This window comes from Peromyscus eremicus, chromosome 5 (assembly GCF_949786415.1).
Source record: "Peromyscus eremicus chromosome 5, PerEre_H2_v1, whole genome shotgun sequence".
Lineage (NCBI taxonomy): Eukaryota > Metazoa > Chordata > Mammalia > Rodentia > Cricetidae > Peromyscus > Peromyscus eremicus.
This window is the reverse complement of record NC_081420.1, coordinates 62,553,872-62,574,507: the sequence shown is the minus strand read 5'-3', so window position 1 is coordinate 62,574,507 and position 20,636 is coordinate 62,553,872. Positions and strand designations below refer to the sequence as shown.

The 20,636-nt window shown below is 40.5% G+C and overlaps 1 protein-coding gene across 2 annotated transcripts in view; it reads right to left on the bottom strand.

The window, feature by feature from the left end:
• Prpf18 (pre-mRNA processing factor 18) overlaps positions 1 to 20,636 on the bottom strand; it is a 34,891-nt gene that overhangs the window by 8,311 nt on the left and 5,944 nt on the right. For both annotated transcript variants that reach the window (XM_059263571.1, XM_059263572.1), the window contains exons 3-9: positions 19,386 to 19,490; positions 15,749 to 15,862; positions 12,706 to 12,852; positions 10,915 to 10,983; positions 9,162 to 9,302; positions 8,939 to 9,010; positions 6,650 to 6,805 (exon numbers count right to left, since the gene is read on the bottom strand). In XM_059263571.1, the coding sequence (XP_059119554.1) occupies positions 6,650 to 6,805; positions 8,939 to 9,010; positions 9,162 to 9,302; positions 10,915 to 10,983; positions 12,706 to 12,852; positions 15,749 to 15,862; positions 19,386 to 19,490 (804 nt within the window). The remainder of the gene's footprint in view (positions 1 to 6,649; positions 6,806 to 8,938; positions 9,011 to 9,161; positions 9,303 to 10,914; positions 10,984 to 12,705; positions 12,853 to 15,748; positions 15,863 to 19,385; positions 19,491 to 20,636) is intronic.

Genomic DNA, 20,636 nt, shown 5'->3' with positions numbered 1-20,636 from the left:
AACAATTTCCACAGTTGAAGTCTACAGAGGTTTGCACAAAAGCCAGAAGATGAAATCACGTTTCAGCAAACAGCCTCTTGAATTGCTTTCCATCACATTTCATAAAACACGTTATACTAAATATACAAATAAAAATAAGAATCATTTCACACATTCTAAGTTTCCATTTATATATCGTTCAGTAACAGGCAAAACCAGGAAAGACTCTAGGTCAGGAGTAGCACTGACGAGGGGCTGGAGAGATGGTGCAGTGGTCAAGAGCACTGGCTGCTCTTGCAGAGGACCCAAGTTTGGATCCCAGCATGACAGCTCACAACTGGACCTCACAGACATAAAATAGAAATCTCTTAACAAGAAGAGTAGCACTGACTGAGAAGAGCAGGGTACCTAGGTACAAGGCAAGCATGAAGGAATCTGCTGACTGTTACTAGAAATATTCTGGACCCAATCTTTTTTTTTTTTTGGAGACAGGGTTTCTCTGTGTAGCTTTGGAGCCTGTCCTGGATCTCGCTCTGTACACCAGGCTGGCCTTGAACTCACAGAGATCCACCTGGCTCTGCCTCCCAAGTGCTGGGATTAAAGGCATGCACCACCACCGCCCGGCTCTGGACCCAATCTTAATTTTTAACATGGCACATGTTATCCAGAATCATTGGGCTGTACAATTAAGATTATAAACTTCAAACACTATATTTTCCTGAGGTGTATTTTAAAAGAAGTAATTATCAAATGATTTTCACATGGTCTCCTTAGCAAATATCTTCATGCAGAAGTCTAAATTATACATTTGCCAGGGGCCACAAATTGATCCACAAAACCACCTTATTCTTCATACTGTCTCTGGAATGCAGCCACTGGCTGCTGGTGAAGTTCACTGAGGCACAAACCTAGATACTTAGTAACTGACCCTTAAAAAAGTAAAAAGGTTTACCAACCCCTGATTTAAACTTCAGGCAACATGTTGAAAATGATCCTCTTAGAGGATATTTTAAATCAACCTTTCACCAAGAGACCAAAGTTACAAGAGACATTATATGCAACTAAAACAGCAGGTACTATGTACCTGCTGTGGTACTGTGTACTCAGTCTGTTTAACCTGCCTTTAAGACTGTAAGCAACCTTACTGTGCCTTGGATTTCCCATGCAGTCAGCTTTGACGACCTAAGGTACAAACACAGCTCTCATCTTAAGTTACACACTGTTCCATACCCCTGACCCTGGAGGTATATGTGTGTGTGTGTGTGTGTGTGTGTGTGTGTGTGTGTGTGTGTGTGTGCGTGCGCGCGCGCGTGTGTGTCCATGCTGTGATGATCATTTGCTGAAATGAGCTAACAGGTGGGAAGGAACCTTAAAGCAAACATCCACCATAAATGCTGAAAACATGTGGATGTAGGTTGGTAATGCCTGTCTGTGGTGTTGAGTGCTATTCAGGGCCAGCAGGGGTCAGTAAAGTGGCTTCACTGTTAAAGATAATATAAAGATTCCCCCAATACTTTCTCAGCTTTGGTTTCTGTGCTGTCCAAGCCCTTTGCTGTAGAGACTCGCAGTTTCAGAGGCACAACACACAGGAATAAAGACAGATCATATTCACAAAGCAGACTACATATGGGTCAGTAACCAGAAGATATAGTGAGCAAAGTTGGGAATTCAAATTTAGGCTTGCTATTGGTCAAATTAATGGAAGCAAAAGCACATTGTTTTTATTGCTTAATGTGACATCCACACATTTTGGTATCTCCTCAGGTTGTTTTTAATGTGTTAAGAACACATGACAATATACATGGGAGTTCCCAGAGAAAACTAAGAAAAAGAGCCTCTTGGAATATAGGCAGAACTGTCCTAAAGGCTCTAAGCTAGGGGGAGAAGAGGTAAGAAGGAAGAAACCTGCTAGCTAATGTAGACATTCCCTCCTTACTTTCTAAAGTAACGGTTCTCAATTTGTGGGTTGCGACCCCTTAGGTAAACCTCTACCTGAAAATATTTACATTACTATTCATAACAGTAGCAAAATTACAGTTAAGAGGTAGCAATGAAAATAATTTGATGGTTGGGGGTCACCACAACATGAGGAACTGTGTTAAAGGGTCGCAGCAACAGGAAGGCTGGTTCTGTTCTTTACAACAGAACCACTGTTGTAAAGCCTTTGAAACTGTGAGCCAAATAATCCTTCCTTCTTCAGATTTTGTTACTTAGGCATTAGTCACAGTGACAAAATAGTTGACTAACACATCATCCAAGTCAATCAGGAAAATACTAAAAAGTCACTCGACCTGTGCCACTAACATCTGCCCAAGAAGAGACATGGCTCCATTATTTAGTACTCCAAGGCTTCCCTCATCAACGGGCTGGATCCAGAACACCGTGTCCTATTCATAGCGGTTTTATTAGTTGATCCAAATCTCAGATAGCACACTCACCAACTTTCCCTAACCATCTTACAGGTAACAGAAAAATTCTCTGATTTTGAATCAGGGTCTCACTATTTAGCCCAGGCTAGCCTTAAACTCAGGATGCAGTTCTGACTCATCTTAAAATTCACAATTCCCCTTAGCCTCCCAAGTGATGCAATTATTGGCATGTGCCATTAAACCTGGCTGAAAAGGAGACTTAAAAAAGCACAAAATGTCTAGCTCACTCTGAAGTTCCCGCTGCCCAAGCATGAGGACCAGAGTTCAATCCCTAGCATCATAGTTAGGCGTGGTGGGGTGCATTTGTAATCCCAGCACCGGGGATTTACCACAGAAGGATCCCTGGGACTTGCTGGCCAGATAACCCAGCCTAGTCAGAGAGTGCTAGCCACGTGAGAGACGCTGTCTCACTAAACAAACGAACAGCTGGGAGCTGGAGGGACGGGGCTGGAGAGATGGTGCAGTGGTTAAGAGCACTTGCTCCTCTTGCAGAGGACCTGGGTTAGGTTCCCAGAACCCAGAGTGGCTCACAATTGTCTGTAACTTCAGTTCCAGAGGATCAAACACCCTTGTCTGGCCTCCATGAGTACAAGGCATACATGTGGTATACATACTCATATGCAGGCAAATATTCATACATGTAACATAAAAATATTTCCTTTTTTAAAAAGGTGTGGATAGCTGTCCTGAGAAACAATTATCTAAGGCTAGCTTCTGGCCTCCACATACAAGTGCACATCTGGGCACATGTACCTTCCACATATATCTTCCATATATATGAACACCCACCCACACAGGCATTCATGCATACACATTTTTTTAAATATATTTTAAAACTAACAAACTATAATAGTTTTTTGTTTTTTTTTCTAAAAGTGTATGAGTGCTCTGTCTGCATGTATACCTGCACACCAGAAGAGGGCAATAGATCCCATTTTAGATGGTAGTGAGCCACCATGTGGTTGCTGGGAATTGGAATCAGAACCTTTGGAAGAACAGCAGCCAGTGTTTTTAACTGCTGAGCCATCTCTCCAGCCCCAGCCCCTTTCTAAATTTTATTCATATAGTAATTCTATTTAAATGCCATGATAAAAAACATAAAAGTTTACCCAGAGAAAGTATCTCAAACAACACAAAAATCAAAGAATATTGTTACAAAGGAAGGTTGAAGGACAGACAGGTTATTACATAGCTCCAAAATAAACTAGAAATCCTCTAAAAAAAGATACATATTTATTATTGATATACACACACACACACAAATATATAGGGAAAAACATGTATATAGATATATAGATATGTATCTCTCTCTATATATATACACACACATCTATATACATCTATGTATATATATATATAAATATATAAAAATAATATATATATATATTTTTTATTTATTTTTTTTAATGAGTCTAGGAGAAAGTAGAAGCCACACCATTGTCTACAAGAAATGCTGTCTTTAAGTTGATTGGCTTGATCTGTTTGGGAGGCATCCAGGCAGTGGGAACGGGTCCTGTGCTCATTGTATGAGTTGGCTGTTTGAAACCTGGGGCTTATGCAGGGTCCCTTGGCTCGGCCTGGGAGGAGGGGACTGGACCTACCTGGACTGAGTCTACCAGGTTGATCTCAGTCCTCGGGGGAGGCTTTGCCTTGGAGGAGGTGGGAATGGGGGATGGGCTGGGGGGAAGGGGAGGGTATGGGAGGGGGGAGAACAAGGGAATCGTGGCTGATACGTAGAACTGAATTGTATTGTAAAATAAAACTAAATTAAATTAAAAAAAAAAGAAATGCTGTCTTTAAAATTATGTAATTGTATGAACTTTTAAGCATTATAACATAGCCATAGTATAAATAAGCATGATTAGTAAATGTAATCCTTGGAAATTATATTCAATTTTCAAAGAAAAAAAACCCACTCTTTTCTAAGACAAAGCTTTTGTCTTTTCTGCCACCATCTGTGGTTATTAAGAAATGAAAATGAGCAGTAAGATGTCCAGCAGGCAAGGGCACTTGCAGCCAAGCCTAACGACCTGGGTTAGATCCCTAGGACCCACGGAGAGGTAGAAGGAACTAATACTGACCTTTACATCAACACCACGGCATGCGTGTGTCACCTACCCTACAGACACACACAATCAAAGCAGAATTCTAGAACTTAAAAAATGGAAATGTCTTTCAAGTTACCCAAGTGTATTGAACTCTATAAACTGCACAATTCATATTGGGGAGTCAGGTTGAAATGTTTTTAAATGCTAATGTATGTGAATAAGGCATAAAGTATGCCACACAAATTAACATTCAGCACTTGGAACTAAAATCCAAACAAAGATAATTCATGAATATGGTAATAACTATTCTCTGGCACAGCATCTGAATGCACTTTATGCTTTGAAGCACATTTTAAGTAAACTTCCAAAGCTCATCTTCAAGTTTAAGAACCACCACCCGGCAAGTCGTTACGCACAATCTGGGATTTGTGACAGTTTGCCAAAGCTAGATTATAGTTAGTTTTGTTTTTTATTCACATCAAGTTTTTAGAAAAGTTGAGCCTAGTGCCAACAAGTTTGTATGTGGCATGTATAACTTCAAGAAACTAACTATAAATACTTCAGACTTAGTCACGTAATTAGAAAAATATTTTCATATGCTACTTAAAAATAATCATATACACTGAAGCCAAGACTTCACTTTCCATACCTTCTTAGGTTAGCATACACTAAATCCACACTGCAAGTCACATTATTATAAAACACCCTAAATTGCCGGGCGGTGGTGGCGCACGCCTTTAATCCCAGCACTCGGGAGGCAGAGGCAGGCGGATCTCTGTGAGTTCGAGGCCAGCCTGGGCTACCAAGTGAGTTCCAGGAAAGGCGCAAAGCTACACAGAGAAACCCTGTCTCGAAAAACAAAAAAAAAAACAAAAAAAAAAAACAAAAAAAAAAAAAAAAAAAAAACACCCTAAATTGGTTGTCTTCACTAAACTCCCAGTTTTCTCTTATGAACTCATTTGATGTACTGGAAAAAAAAAAAGCAAGCTGGATATGGTTCATATCAGTAACTCCAGCACTCGGGTAGAGGTTTGAGGCTAGCCTGGACTACACAGGAAGCCCCTGTCTCAAACCAAAGCAAATTCCAACAGTTTTGTTTTAGTGGTAAGAAAATTAAAAGCATAATGACTTCCCTCCTTCCATCATGTATCAAAGTCACTGGCGTGCGTCCTTTACTCCATGAGGCTGTCGTAAACACAAGTGCTCAGCAGTACTGAACTTTCCCACACACTCCTGTGCCATGCCCTGCTCACCGTGCACACTTCCCTCACGTGGGGTTTAGTCTCCACACTTAAGTTACCTTTAGTCAACCGTTACCATCATGGCTTCTTTCTTAGGATCAGCAGAAGCTCAACAGTAGCTGCCACCATCTACCCACATGACATGGCCTACATCACCAAGCTCACTCCATCTTCTTATGCAGAAATTGTACCTCATGTTATCACAGAGTGGTCAGAGGACCACACTGTTTCTAGGGAGGCCATAGTCAACAACTAACATTACGGACTATCGTTACAACTGTCCTTTTTTTCTAAACAGTTATTAACAACCTCCCTCTTCTGCTCCTCCTCCAATTATAACAATCTCCCTACCTCCTCCTGTGTTTCATGTTTATCTGAGACATGATCTCCTTCCCTCCCTTTACTCCAAGCTTCTTCTAACTCCACCTACTGAGTCTTGGGATTACAGGTGTATATCACCATGTCTAGCTTGTGTTGTTAATTTCTTACTCAGCCTAATTAATAAACTAACTTTTATCACAGTTAAATATGTATCTGGGCTGTGAGGTAGTATGTATAGGGTTCAGTACTGTCTAACATTTCAGGTATCCACTAGAGGTTGTTGAATGCACTCCCCACAGATAAGGGAACTAGCATAATCCTTTTCTTACATTTTACCTTTTTACATTTGGACAACTAATGTTGGAGCAGGGCCTTCAAGATGGCTTGATAAAAGCAATTGCTATGCAAGCCAGATGACCTGAGTTCTGTTCTCAGAACCCACGGTCCCCAAATGTAGATAAGAACTAACTCCACAAAGTTGTCCTCTGACCTCTATATGTATGCCAAGGCACGTGCATTCCCATGTATATGTGTGTGCACGTGTGCAAAGACAGACAGACAGACAGACACACACACACACTTAGAAAAAAAAAGATTGTTAGAGCAAATCCTGTCCCTTAAAGCTGCTTACCTGAATGTATTTCCGCTGGGTTTCATCATTTAAAACATGTGCAACATGCTTGGAAAAAATCTTTTCCCTGCCAGTTCTGGCATGGATGCCAACCATAGTGACACCAATAGGCCAGGGGGCATTTCCAATGGCCATCTGAAGGTACGCATCATTCGCCTGAAAGGAAAGTTTAAGAAATCAGAAAGGCCAAAAACAAACTGGTTCAAATGTTTATTTAAAGTATTGCATAGTCCTTCCTGACTCACTTTTTATCTACTTCTTGATGAAAATATTGTTCCATTGCTCAAATCAAGACATGAAAGTATGGGATGACTTACTGCCCTGCCCAGAAATACAAACGCCTGTGAAAACAGAAGCCAAGGCTAAGCATGTGAGAAAGACAAACACCCTTTCTAGCCTTTGTGCACTGGAAAGCAATGCATTTCAGACTGGAAGAGCAGGTAGCTAACTTGCCATGCTAACAGAAACTCTATCTTAGATCCAGTCTTCACCACACGTGGCTGGGAGGTAGACACGAGCTAGCTGGCCCTTCCACCATCCACCCTGCAATCACACAGCAAATCACACAGCACACAGGGCTCGGGAAGCAGTGTGTATTGGACGGGGTGGGTACTCCATCTGCTGGGACAACCACACACGGTCCGTAACCGACGGATGAACAGACAGGACACTGGCTTACTAGTCAAACAGATGAAGCATGTGAAGCATGAGAACAAGTACACTTTTCACTCTGACCCCCAAATTTCTCACCACCCCCAAGTCTCCCACCTGCCAAGAGCCTTAAAATAAAAACTATGAAAAGTCAAGACAGAAAGCAGTGAAGACAAACGGCTCGACTTTACAGTCAGGTCTGGTGAGCTGAGAGAAAGGAGGGGAACAGAACAAAGAGCAAGCAACTTCTACAAGATCCCCAAGGACTTCAGGCAACCTTCATAAGGATTCTAACTTCAAAACTCTAACTGGATGACGAGGACAGTGGTGAAGCCACACAAGCACTACAGGTAACTGGGAGATCACCTGCCCTGCAATACATTTTACAGGGTTTCAGTTTAAAGGGAATTCTGCATGTTTTTAATCACTGGCTCTCAGGTGTAACTTCAACACAGGCCTTTAATAAAACTTCCAATTTTCAGTGTTTCTAAAATTCCAAAGAGAATTTTCCAGCACATTATTAAAATTTACTGGTTCTTTCTGTCATTTATACAAAACAAGCTCTCACCTGGTTTTGATACACATCATGAGAATAAAATAGTGGAAGAGGTAGGTATCCACCAGGGCAAGCAGTGATTATAATGCTTATTAAATGTCATGGAACGGGGAGGAGGGAATATGATGAAAACATGTAGGAAACTCTCAGAGAACTAAAATAAATTTAAAAAGACATGCAACTAACAAGAACTAAGAATGAAATAAATATTTTCACGGAAGCAACTGGCTTCAACACGAGTCAAATCGCTTCAGTAACCCAACACTCTAACAGGTAGAGCAGCAGTGACATCACCCGAGAAGGCCAGCATCGCTTCTTCCCTTTTCTAGTGCTCTAGCACTGCCACTGGGATTCCAAGAAATCTTCACTCAGGCTTCCTGGGAGGCTCAGCCATGAGAAGCCCCTCCCCACTGGTGTAGCATCAGGTATCCAGAGCCCTTCTCTCCCTTCTACCAACTGACTTCCCTCCAATGCCCCCTTCCAAACTCTCCCCAAGAGTCTAGGGTGCTTTCCCCAGCACCTCTCCCAGAGCCCATTCAAGAGTAAAGACACTGGAGTGAGTCAGAACAGCCCTCCCAGCGGCGCTCTGCGACTCCCGTAGTACCGGAAAGGCTGAGAAGAGTCCTGGCAGCCCTCCATGCACCATTGTCCCACAGAAACAACAAAGCATAGGTAAATTCCACTGACTCAGCAGTACAACAGTTCAGCTACATTGCCGATTAAGTGGCTTTTGTAGCAGTCTGAAGAACCTTGTTCCTACGGGAGGATTCGTTCTCTGCCATAATCAACTATTTATATACCCTGAAATTCAATCCCATCCATAAAATGAACACTGCCTATATACAGCACACGCTCTAAAGAACCTTTTAACCCAATTTTACAATGACTAAGAAAGTACAGTTGTGGTTTGAAGTTTGTTACTCCATGCCAAGAGAACAGAAAGATTTTTTTCCTACTAGCCTGTTTCACATTCATTCTTAAACGTACTATGTACAATCCTTCCCATTCCAAATAACCATTATACTATGACCATAACCTAGATAATGGTCACAATAACTGCAATACACAGTATAATAATTTACCTTCACATATTCTCTCTGTAACATGAATTTAATAATATCTGTTATTGATTCTTTAATATCAGCAGGAAGATTCTGAAAAAGAAAAAAAAACATAACTAGTTTTGGAAGCTACTATATGTAGTGAAAACTACTTATTCTAAATCTATATATTCTGACTTAAAAAAAAAACAAAAAACAAAAAAACAACCAAACATGTATTTAAAGTATTTTCCAGAAACCTCACCCTTTTCCGGAGCTTTCTGAAAAGTGGTCTGAGGTAGGACTCGGTCTGCTTCTGCGTAGCACTGTTCAGTTTGCCCTGCACACTGCGTTTCACATAATCCTCTCTGGCATTCAATTCTTTAGCCCAAACACCAAGAAGAAACTGTTGACAGAAAAAGTTAAGGCTGCAATGCCACCCAGTGGTTTGGGTAGAAAAGCTCCCTAACACAGCGATGGTACACAATCAACCTTCCTTACAACATTGTCCTCGCTGATTAAATTAGCATCAAATAAGATTAACAAGCAAGTTCTGTTTGTTTTATCATGTGTTTCAAAGTAAGAAACACCGCCAGTACTACTACATTGTGAAGATGATCCATTTCCTCCGAAAAGAGATACAAATTCCTTAATGACTGGATTAAACTTCCACTGTATTTTTACACATAGTTCAACTAATCTAGAGTTAGCATCTATACCAGTGCTTCTCAACCTGTGGGTCTTGACCCCTTTGGGGGAGTTGAATGACCCTTTCACAGGGGTCACTTATCAGATATCCTGCATATGAGATATTTATGATTCCTAACAGTAGCAAAATTAGTTATGAAGTAGCACCAGAAAGAATTTTACAGCTGGGTCACCACATGGGGTTGCAGCATTAGGAAAGTTGAGAACCACTGATCTATATTATGCACACTTTGACATTTGATCAATGATTGAAGTATGTTATATATTACTTGGACTTTTTACCTACCAGAACAGAAAATTCCATTAAAAAATCCCATCAACACACCCAACTAATGGTGAAGGAAGAAAAAAGGAACAAAAATAAAACTATAATCCGAACTTCTCACTCCAGGTTTAACTGGACTCTCCTTCCAGAGGCAGGTGACAGTGAGGACAAGGGGACATGGCCCTCTCTGCTGCGACACGAGGACAGACTATCAAAAAGGGAAACCGTGCTGCTGCTGCACTATCTAGTTCACACTGTAGCCTAGATATATTCTAGAACCTTGACAAATAAATGTTGCATGCAAAACATAAATACTTTAGCTGGGTGGCAGTGGTGTATGCCTTTAATCCCAGCACATAGGAGGCAGAGGCAGGAGGATCTCCTTGAATTTGAGGGTAGCCTGCTCTACAGGGCAAGTTCCTGAACAGCCAGGGCCACACAAAGAAACCCTGTCTTGAAAAACAGCATAAAAATTTAATAACAAACTAAGTAAAATAAAATGTAAACACAAATAAAAGGCCTCTCTGCACTAAATCTCCCAGTATGCAGACAAATACTGAAATGAATTTAGGATCTGACCACACTCTACCTAGATGACTCCAAAGAAATGCTGACAGCGAACACAGAACCAGTGATCAGCAATAAGAAATACACACAGAACTCCAGAAATGGGCCTTGCTGCAAAGTTAAGGTATTTACTTTTGCACTGCCAATGCCCTTCCTCCACCCTCCCCTGACAGCCTCGGGATCGCCTCCATGGCCCTTCTCTCTAGGGTAGTTACAGAGAACAGGAGAATTCTACAAACTTGGTGTTCACTTCGCTGCTGCAATCATTTTCTACGGCTTCTAAGAAAAGTCCCACAAGAACGCAGACACTCATTAACCACTGCATGAACAGTGATAAGGACTCCAGTGGCACAGCCAATGAGTACCAAGTTCTTAAACGACAAGTACAAACGTTTGACAATTACCCTATCCAAATATATCCACAAATGTAAGACTGCTTCTTCCATGTCCACAATGCTCTCCCTCCCTAAGTACATACCTTCAGGAACTTGGTGATGATGTCCATGTCCTTGTGATCGTCACCTTTCCCTAAGGATTCCCCCAGTGCCTGAAGAGAGAGAACAATACTTCTGTTCACTAACACAGAACAATTAAAAAGGTGTATCAGAGTGTGTGTATGACCAACAACAGGTTAGAAGAGGTTTATCACACATATTGACCAATTTTTATGTTAAAATTTGCTGAAATTTCTAGACAAGTCACACACACACACAAACAAACAAACCTGACTGCATACTTATATTTGGACAATGTGCTACCTTTGACAAAGATAAGAAGAGTCAGCACAATGGCTCAGTGGGTAAAGGCAATTGCTGTCTGATGACGCAGGCCGGACAACCTGAGTTCAATTCTCAGAACCCAAGGAAAGGAGGATAGAGAGAATCAAGTCCACAAAGTTGTCCTCAGAGTTCCACATACGTGCAGTGGCAAAACTCCCCCACCAAACATCATGTGCATGCCATATATATTCACAATAACAGTTTTAAAACATCGTAAAGGCTTTTATCATTTTTAGCTATGTATCTGTGTTTGGATATGTGTATAGAGTATAGGTGTTCACAGAGACCAGAGTTCAACATGAGTGCTGGGAACCAAACTTGAAAGAGCAATACATGGTATTCTTAACAGCTGAGTCACCTTGCCAGCCCCAATTTTGTAAATTTAATATAAAATATCAGTGAGTGTTAACATATCTGGGCATTACTCCTAGGTAGGTAAAAATGGCCAAAAGTCAGATTACGCTGGTGGCAAAAACATCCTGTGGATATATATTATAAGCCATTCAACTGTAGACTTTATTTGGGTGAATCATATAGGGTGCAAATATCACAACATTGTTTAAAAAAGAAATAGCGAAGGAAAGGAGAAGGAAGAGAGGGAGGGAGGGAGGGAACAAGCCTGACTGACAAGTGACTGCTCACTCTAGTTATTTAGGTCAAAGTTACACACCACCATAAACAAGGGGTGGGAAGGGGAGGACTGTAAAACGACCACCTCTCAACCATGATCTCCAATGAGATCACTGCATGTTCAGGAGCCAGAAACTAAAGAAAACAGAAATAACAGCTTATGTTGTAGTCAATATTAAAAAACAAACTTTAAACTGTATGTTACATGCTAGACACTTACACGACACAATATTGTTTCTTTATAAAGATTACACATATCATTCCACATGCAACACATGTGACAGAATCAGGAGGCTACATGGTGCCAAGTGTTGGCAGGAATGCAGGAACACAAGCCCCTCAGTGCTACTTGTAGGGTTACACACCGAGACAGCATGGCTGAGCAGCTGGGCAGGACTCAAATGAAATATATCCGGATAAGCCCGATAATTCTGTTTCAGTCCATGTCTGTGGCTAAGGAGGAGCTGAGGGCAGTCACACTGTCCACTATAACAAGGAAACTAAAAGTAAAATATAGGAATGCCATAATACATGGCCAATTCAGAGAAAGAAATGTGGATCTTAACAGTATGAAATGGGGGGGGGGGGCAATAAAATAAAGATTACCACAATACAGTATTACTTTACATGCACATAAAAATTGCAAGCTTTACAAGAACATCACAGCAAATAAAAGAATGAGCATCAAACATTACAATGATTGTTTATGAAGGTAGGAAATACAGAAATGTGAGTGAATGAGAAAAAACCAAGACCTAAAACAAAAAGTGCCTTCAGTGACAAAGGAGTATACTGTGTAGGGACACTACTCCTGAGGAGGAAGGGATGCTGGGGAATGGGCTGTGCTGGGTAGAGAGTACCTCTAGCTCTTCAATGGTGGTGTTTTCCTCATGAACTTTCAAGTCATTCTGTGTGTCCTCCTCTCCAGGTTCCTGACCACCCACGATTTCATTCAAGTACTGCTGGTCAATCTTATCCAAAGCTGCTTTCAGATCATTCCTTAAGCCCTACGGACAGGGAGAACAAGAAAGGCACCAGTTAGGAAATTTCACCAGGGTGTGATCTGTGATCTTTCATTAATATCAAGTACATTCCAGGTTGAGATGCAGCTCAGTTAGCAGGTGCTTACCTAGCATGCACAAAGCTCCCCAGTACTTAGAGACTGGGCATGGACTAAACACTTGTAGTCCCAGCACTGGGGAGGTAGAGGCAGAAGGACCAGATGGTTCAGTTTGAGACCAGCCTGGGCTACATAAGAACTTGTCTCAACCTTCCCCTCTCAAACCCCACCCCAAAAAGTACATTTCATGTTAAGGGCTTGTCAAAACTAGGGACTCAAACAAATCAATTCATTATACTAATACTAGCATCACTCAAAAGTTAATTATTATAAACATATTTAAAAGAATGTATGCACATTGTCCAGTCTAACACTAAGAAAGAGAAAACAGACCCGAGTTACAAATCTAAAAATTGGTATCAGCAAAGTCATTATGTTCTAATATGAAGTTTAGTGAAAACGACGGGTCTCCAACCACAGTCTCCCCCATACCTACGCCCCCTCCGTTTACTCTTTGGAGGAGAGCAGCCCTCAGAAGAAGATAACCACCACTTCCACCTGATCACAATCCCATGAAGACCTTAGGCAAAGGACTGCCTAGCTTAGCCATCAAATGTCAGAACTGACTTTGTCTGGTGTCATTAAAGTTACAATAACCAAGAAAGACTTGAGATTAATAAATTGCTTCATAGCATCAAGTTTTGGGAAGGTCTATTATACAGCCACAGAAAACTACACATACTTTTCATTAACCAACAGAGTAAGTAATAAAGCGTTAATGAAGCCCCAGAAGAGCTGACCAAACACAGCCCTAACTGACACGTGTAGAACCAAACAACCAAAGCAAAACTACAGCCTTTCAAGAACCATGGAACGGACCAGATGCTGAGCACAAACACACGACCAGAGCCTCCCACCTAAAATCTACAACTGTTACTCCTAGAAGAAAACACAAAACATCTCTTCAAGTCCTTCGCATATGCAAAGAATTCTCAAGCAGAACACAAAAACCAACAAGCATAAGAAAAATTTAAAATTAAATTAAAAAACAGTCAATTGGGACTTCATCAAAATTGAAAGCGTATGCTCAGCAACACTCCATAAGATAAAATAAGTAATTCACAGGCTAGGAAATAATCAGTCAAAAAATCCTATCTGTGTACGTAACAAAGGGCTTATATCCAGCACATATAAGCAGCTCCTAATTAATAAAAAGACATTAATAAAAGACAAGCAATTCAATTACTTCAATGGTGGTGTTTTCCTCATGAACTTTCAAGTCATTCTGTGTGTCCTCCTCTCCAGGTTCCTGACACTTACATGATACAATATTGTTTCTTCATGAAGATTACACACATCATTCCAGATGCAACACAGTGACAGAATCGGGAGGCTACATGGTGCCAAGTGTTGGTAAAGGGCTTTTCTAAACTTGGATGGTTAATCTTGTGGATGAAATTTATAGAAGCAAATCTCTGGGTATAGCTATGATCATCCAGACTGGGTTAGTTGAGACTGGACACCCACACTAAGTGTGAGTGGTATCATCCCATGGCCTGTGGTCCCAGATGGAACAAAGAAGAAAAAGAGCCAAATGCCAGCACACATCCCTCTGTTCCTGACTGTGCTTGCAATGTGACCGACGACCTCCTGCCTTCCTGCCCAAATAAACAGTATCCCTTCAAAGTGTCACCTAAATAAACAGCTGACCTGAAGCTGCGTTTGTTAGGTACTTCTCACAGCAATGACACAAGACAGACACTGGACAAAAGGCGGCAAGTATGAAAAGATGCTCGTTCATCTCCAGTCATCAGGGACATGAATAAAATCATGAGATTTTACACATAGAAGAGAATGGTTTAAATTCAAAAATCTAACAATACCATGCGCTGATCTTTAGAAATGCCTGACACTTCTTATAAAGCATGCACTTATTCTCACCATTGAGTAATGCTACTTGTAGCTATTACCCTGAGAAAACCTATTTACTCTGGAGAGTGGGGAGACTATATATCTTCTCCTCCTCTAATAATTGCATATGAGTATTCATGATAGTTTTATTCATAGTAGCCCCAAACTAGAAACAAACCGTGGTATAGTCATATAACTAAATATAACTAAGCAATAAAAAGGAAACTATCCACAACAGCATAGATAGCACTTTAAAAAATGTCATGCTGAGCCAAAGAAACTAGATATTCACTCTTGGGTCTATCCATATGAAATACCAAAACAGGAAGTAAAACTTAATTCACGGTGTCTTAATTCAGAAAGTAGCTGCCTTGGAGCAGAGAAGTGACAGGGGCATTGGGTGATGAATATATTCTTTATCCTTATATGCTCACATGTATTTGTCAAAATAGATCGGATGATACGCTTAAGACACATACTTCCCTTACTATGCCGCGCAGCGGTGGTGCACATCTTTAATCCTAGCACTCAGGAGGCAGAGCCAGGAGGATCTCTGAGAGTTAGAGGCCAGCCTGGCCAGTGACAGGCACCAAAACTACACAGAGAAACCCTGTCTCGAAGAAAAAAAAAAAAAAGTAAAATTACTTCAGCAGCACTAAGGTGACACTATTCTCCCATATTTGCCTATAAAAATACAGCGAGTCAAATCCCACATTACTCCAGCTCATGAAGTACCATCCTATGCTGACCCTGTTCCTTGTATTCACCTACAACAATGCAGTTAGTCAAATCTCACGCTACTCCAGTTCTTGTAGTGCCATCCTATGCTGACAGTTTCCCATATTCACCTACAATAATGCAATCAGTCAAACCATGCTACTCCTGATTATGTGGTGCCATTCTATGTTCTTAGCTTTGTTCTGACGTCTCACCTTGTTAACTTCTGGTGTAAGAATCTCTATTTTTCTTAAACGCTGGAAAGCGTCATAATCGGTTTCTCCAAAGAGTCTAATTGGTTCTCCTCTTTCTCTCAGTCTTCTGATGACCTATGAAGATACATAAAGGAAACTTCAAAGAGGGAAAAAAAAACCACTAAATATCTCAAAACAATGTGTATATTTATCTTAAACTGAAACTTAAGTTTAATAAGTATAATTATGCAAATAAATGTTTCTAAGTAAAATATAAAATTCTTCAATTTTTTTTGTTTTGAAAAATGTATTTGGGTGGGCAGTGAACCATGAAGTATGTGCAGTGGTCAGAGAACAACGCATAGGAGTCAATTCTTTCTGCCCACTACGTGGGTACCAGGGATCCAATTCAGGTCGGAAGGCTCCACAGCAAGCACATTCACCACTCAGTCAGTATGACAGCCTCAAGATCCTTCAAGTAAGTTTTAATCATCTATGTCATAACAGATATTTGTGAATGAAAGGGGAAAATACTTTAGATAAAGCACTATTTTGACTCAAGTATCTCATACATTCTTTTACTGAATAATTCCTATCAAGTTGTATGAATCTATAATGCAAATCTAAAGCAAGCCCTTCATGTCAGCCATCTAGATTTAGACACACAGACACACAGACATAGACACATGTACATTTGTCAGGACATAGCATAAGTGACACACTGTGGGCCCTTGTCTCAAGTATTATGACTGCTTAGTCCTTTTTAAGCATATGTTAACACATACGTTAGTGTCCAAACACTATTTTGAAATATAGATTTAAAAAAAGAGCCAGGTGGCAGTGGCGCATGCCTTTAATCCCAGCACTCAGGAGGCGGAGTCAGGTGGATCTCTGTGAATTTGAGGCCAGCCTGGTCTACAGAGTGAGATCCAGGACAGGCACCAAAACTACACAGAGAAACCCTGTCTCGAAAAACAAAAACAAAACAAAACAAAACAAAACAAAACAATCTGTGTTTGCACCAAGCAGTGGTGGTACACACCTCTAATCCCAGCACTCAGGAGACACAGGCAGATGGAGCTCTGGGAGCTCGAGGCCAGCCTAGTTTACAGAGTGAGTTCCAAGACAGCCACAGCTGTTACAGAGAAACTGTCTCAAAAAACAAAATAATAAAAAAAAAAAATCTATGTTTGCTCTTCCAGGATTTCTTATGATAGACATGCTATATGTTAGGATGACACTTTAATCAACTAGTGATTTACATTTACATTAAATGTAAATGTCTTTACATTTAATCTTATCCACAATTAGATATGTTAAAACACAGATATATTTATGAGGCATCATAAGAACAAAAGATCAGAGTTAATCAAAACTTAAAAGAACCTAAAATAGAAAAAACTGAGCTTATTACTTTAAAACACTGTTTCCAACTGGATACTATTAACAACAAACGAAGTAACTATAAATTATGTAATACTTCTGACATCTATTTAAATAGGGAATTCCCATCTATCCGGGATTATAACACAGTAGTTATGCCTAAAAGCAAGCAATAAACTAACTGTTCTCAAAATATGTAAGAATTCCATCATTCTAATTTATTAAATGAAGAGACGTGGGGGCTAGTGAGGTGGCTCGGTGGGTGAAGGCATTCTCCAGCAAACCTGATATCCAAGTTCACCTCTGAGACACACATGGAGAAGGAGAACCGACTGCTACAAGCGATCTTCCTCCCCAAGTGCGAGCAAGACAAGCCCTCTACCAACTGCGATAAAAGGCACACGTGTACAGTCATGCCTGTACGAGGACTGGGAATGGAAACAGGAGAGCAGAGAGGACAGAACACACAATGTATGGAAGCCACGTTCATTTAGTTTTTTAGATTTACTTATTTTCTGTATGTGAGTGCTCTATCTGCAAGCCAGAAGAGGGTATCAGATCCCAATATAGATGGTTGTGAGCCACCATGTGGTTGCTGGGAATTGAACTCAAGACCTCTAGAAGAGCAGCCAGTGCTCTTAACTGCTGAGTCATCTTTCCAGCCCCAAGCCATGTTTATTTTATGCATTCTTTAACATATAGTTTGAATTCTTCATGTCATATATGTTCATTTGTTAAGTAAAATAATAGTTGAAACAGATCAGACTGTGGATAAACACTACAGATCAGACTATAAACTAGAAAACATGTTACAAATGCCTACAAAGCCATTTGATAACATGCATTTTAAACAGACCTTTAAAACACAAAAAGTCAAGGCTGCAGGGATGGCTCAACAGTTAAGAGTACTTGCTGCTCTTGCAGAGGACGCTGGTTCAATTCCTGGCACCCACATGGTAGCTCACAACCATCTGAAACTCCAATTCCAGGGGATCCAATGCCTTCTTCTGACCTCCACATGCACCAGGCACACACACAAGCACACCTACATGCATGCAGCCAAAACACTCACACACATAAAAATAATAGTTAAAAAATAAAAAGTATGTATGTATGTATGTAAACTAAAAACCACCAAGAACTTCATCTGGATAAATGTCCAAATTTCTTACTAACTTCCACATGGTAGCTGCAAGAGTGTTTGCTCCAAAAACCATACTTCTAGAAGCCTTTCCAAGGGACATAATCCTAATTACATAAGCAATAATGTCTCATTAGGTGTCACTCATAAGTAAATGTTGAACCAATCTACACGACAAAGAAAAGAAACTGTTTAAAAGTATAGTAGTAAAAATCCAGGCCCCGGGAAGGGGAGGCAGGAAGATGAGTACCATGAGGCAGACTGTGATACATATCAAAATTCAATCCAGCCTGGGCTACACAAAACTGCCTCAAAAAACAAAAAAAGCAAAAAAAAAATCATGCAAATACATGAAGAGAAATTATACAGACATTAAAAACTATGTAGCAGTAAAGAAAAAGAGGGGGGAAATTACACAGATCTGTTTTAATCTGAAAAAATGGACCAGAAAATAAGAAGAGATGTAAACAGCAAAACAGTATCATTTAAATAATTTAGATAATAACAAGTACAATTACTTAGATTGTGTAAATTTATACTTATTTAAAATACATCCTTTGAAAAAGAAAGACTACTGGCTGGTGGAGCTGGCTTGGTGGGTAAAGGCATTTGCTGCACAAGTCTGGTGACCTGGGTTTGACGCCTGGAACCCATGGAAAGGTAGAAGGTTAAAAGTAATTGCACGTGGTTGTCATCCACAGATACATCATACACTCACACAATAATGATAAAGTGTGTATGTGGAGGGGGGTTATAGCTGTGTTTTCCCTGCATGTAGGTCTGTGTACCACATGTGTGGCCTGGTGCCCACAGAGGCCAGAAGAGGGCACTGGATCCCCTGAAACTGGAGTTACAGAGTGTTGGGAGCCATCACCATGTGTGCTGGGAATCCAGTTCTGGTCCTCTGGAAAAGCAGCCACTCCTCTTAAGCCCTGAGCCATCGCTCCGGCCCCTGTTCTGTTTTGAAATAAGAATACTATCAAAGGAAACAGAGATTTACAAGTTCGTGAAAAAACTGTCTGGCTACACGAGATTTTTAAGTCAAATCATCGTATTTTGGAAATAACATAACTTATGTGAGTACAGTGCAAATTTTTTTCTTTCTGGCTATAAAAGACTCAAATATAACCTTACCTCTTGCCTAGAAAGAGTCATGGGAAGTTTTTCCTCTGCCAGTTCAAGTTCCAGCACTGGATTTGATGATGTTAGTGGCTTCTGGTCATCCTCTTTTGGCTGTATCTATATTAATAGCCCAAAGAAATAAAATTTAAACTTACCAGCATATTTCTATTCACCATCTATCACCTTAGCTGTCCACATGAAATAAGAGTGTTTATACTGAAGGTCTAACTACCTGTTCCTCTGAGCAAAGGCTGCAGAGTAACCGTGCATGCTTTCAAGAGCTGATCAAACATCCATTTCAGGAACATGACACGTGGAAAGCATGCACATGGGAGAGCGCATTCTTGCTCTAAAGGAGTGGCATGACTACAGCCATTTCTGAAACAAAAACTCAACAGTGCTGAAATCTGAACTCAATTTCTCCCCAGATGCTAAAACAGCCCACTTCTCTCTTGAAAACAATCCATTTGCCTCTCCTCTGTGAGAAAATTATCTCAAGGGTTAGCCAATTGCTGCTCACCTTTGAAATGAAGACTAAAGAACCGCTTCCCAACAGAATCTGTGAAGCGGCAAGCTAGACCTTCTCTATTTTGCTTCTTCAGACATATCACTCACCTTAGATAAACCCCTACTAGGCATGCTGAAAATGCTTAGGGCTGGGCACTACTGGACAACAAGATGAGCTGCCAACCTTGAGGAAGTGGAATAAAGACTGGAACGCCATCCAAGGAGTATGGACACCTTTGCTCATATGACCCTATGGGGGAAATGTCTTCATCTATTTTTTCATATCTGGGCAGCAGACTCAGTCAGAGACTGGGAAAACTGAGTCTGGCAATTTATAAGCCTGGAAACACACTCAAGTGTGGTTTCCATTAAACCACAAACTAAGTTTAAAATTCAAAAGTAGGAATAAGATTCAAAGAGACAAAGATCTGCTTTAAGAAACTACTGTCCCACTAAGAAAATTTGTACAATAAAAATCATGCAATTCATGATTCTATAGCTTAGGTTAAAGGTAAAGTAAAACAGAGATTAAAAACTAACTTTTTGAATACTTACACAGGCCAGACCAGCATTAAACCTTCAAAATGGGGTCTAGCTCCTACAAAGGCGTAAAAGCAGTACACACTATCCTGCCGCGACTCCAGGGAGGGAGAGTTGTTAGAGAGCAAAAAAGTTACCATTCTTTTTAACCACACAAGCAGGTATTTCTCCCATCCAAGAGCTGATGTATTTTTAATTACACCATGGCAGCTGGCA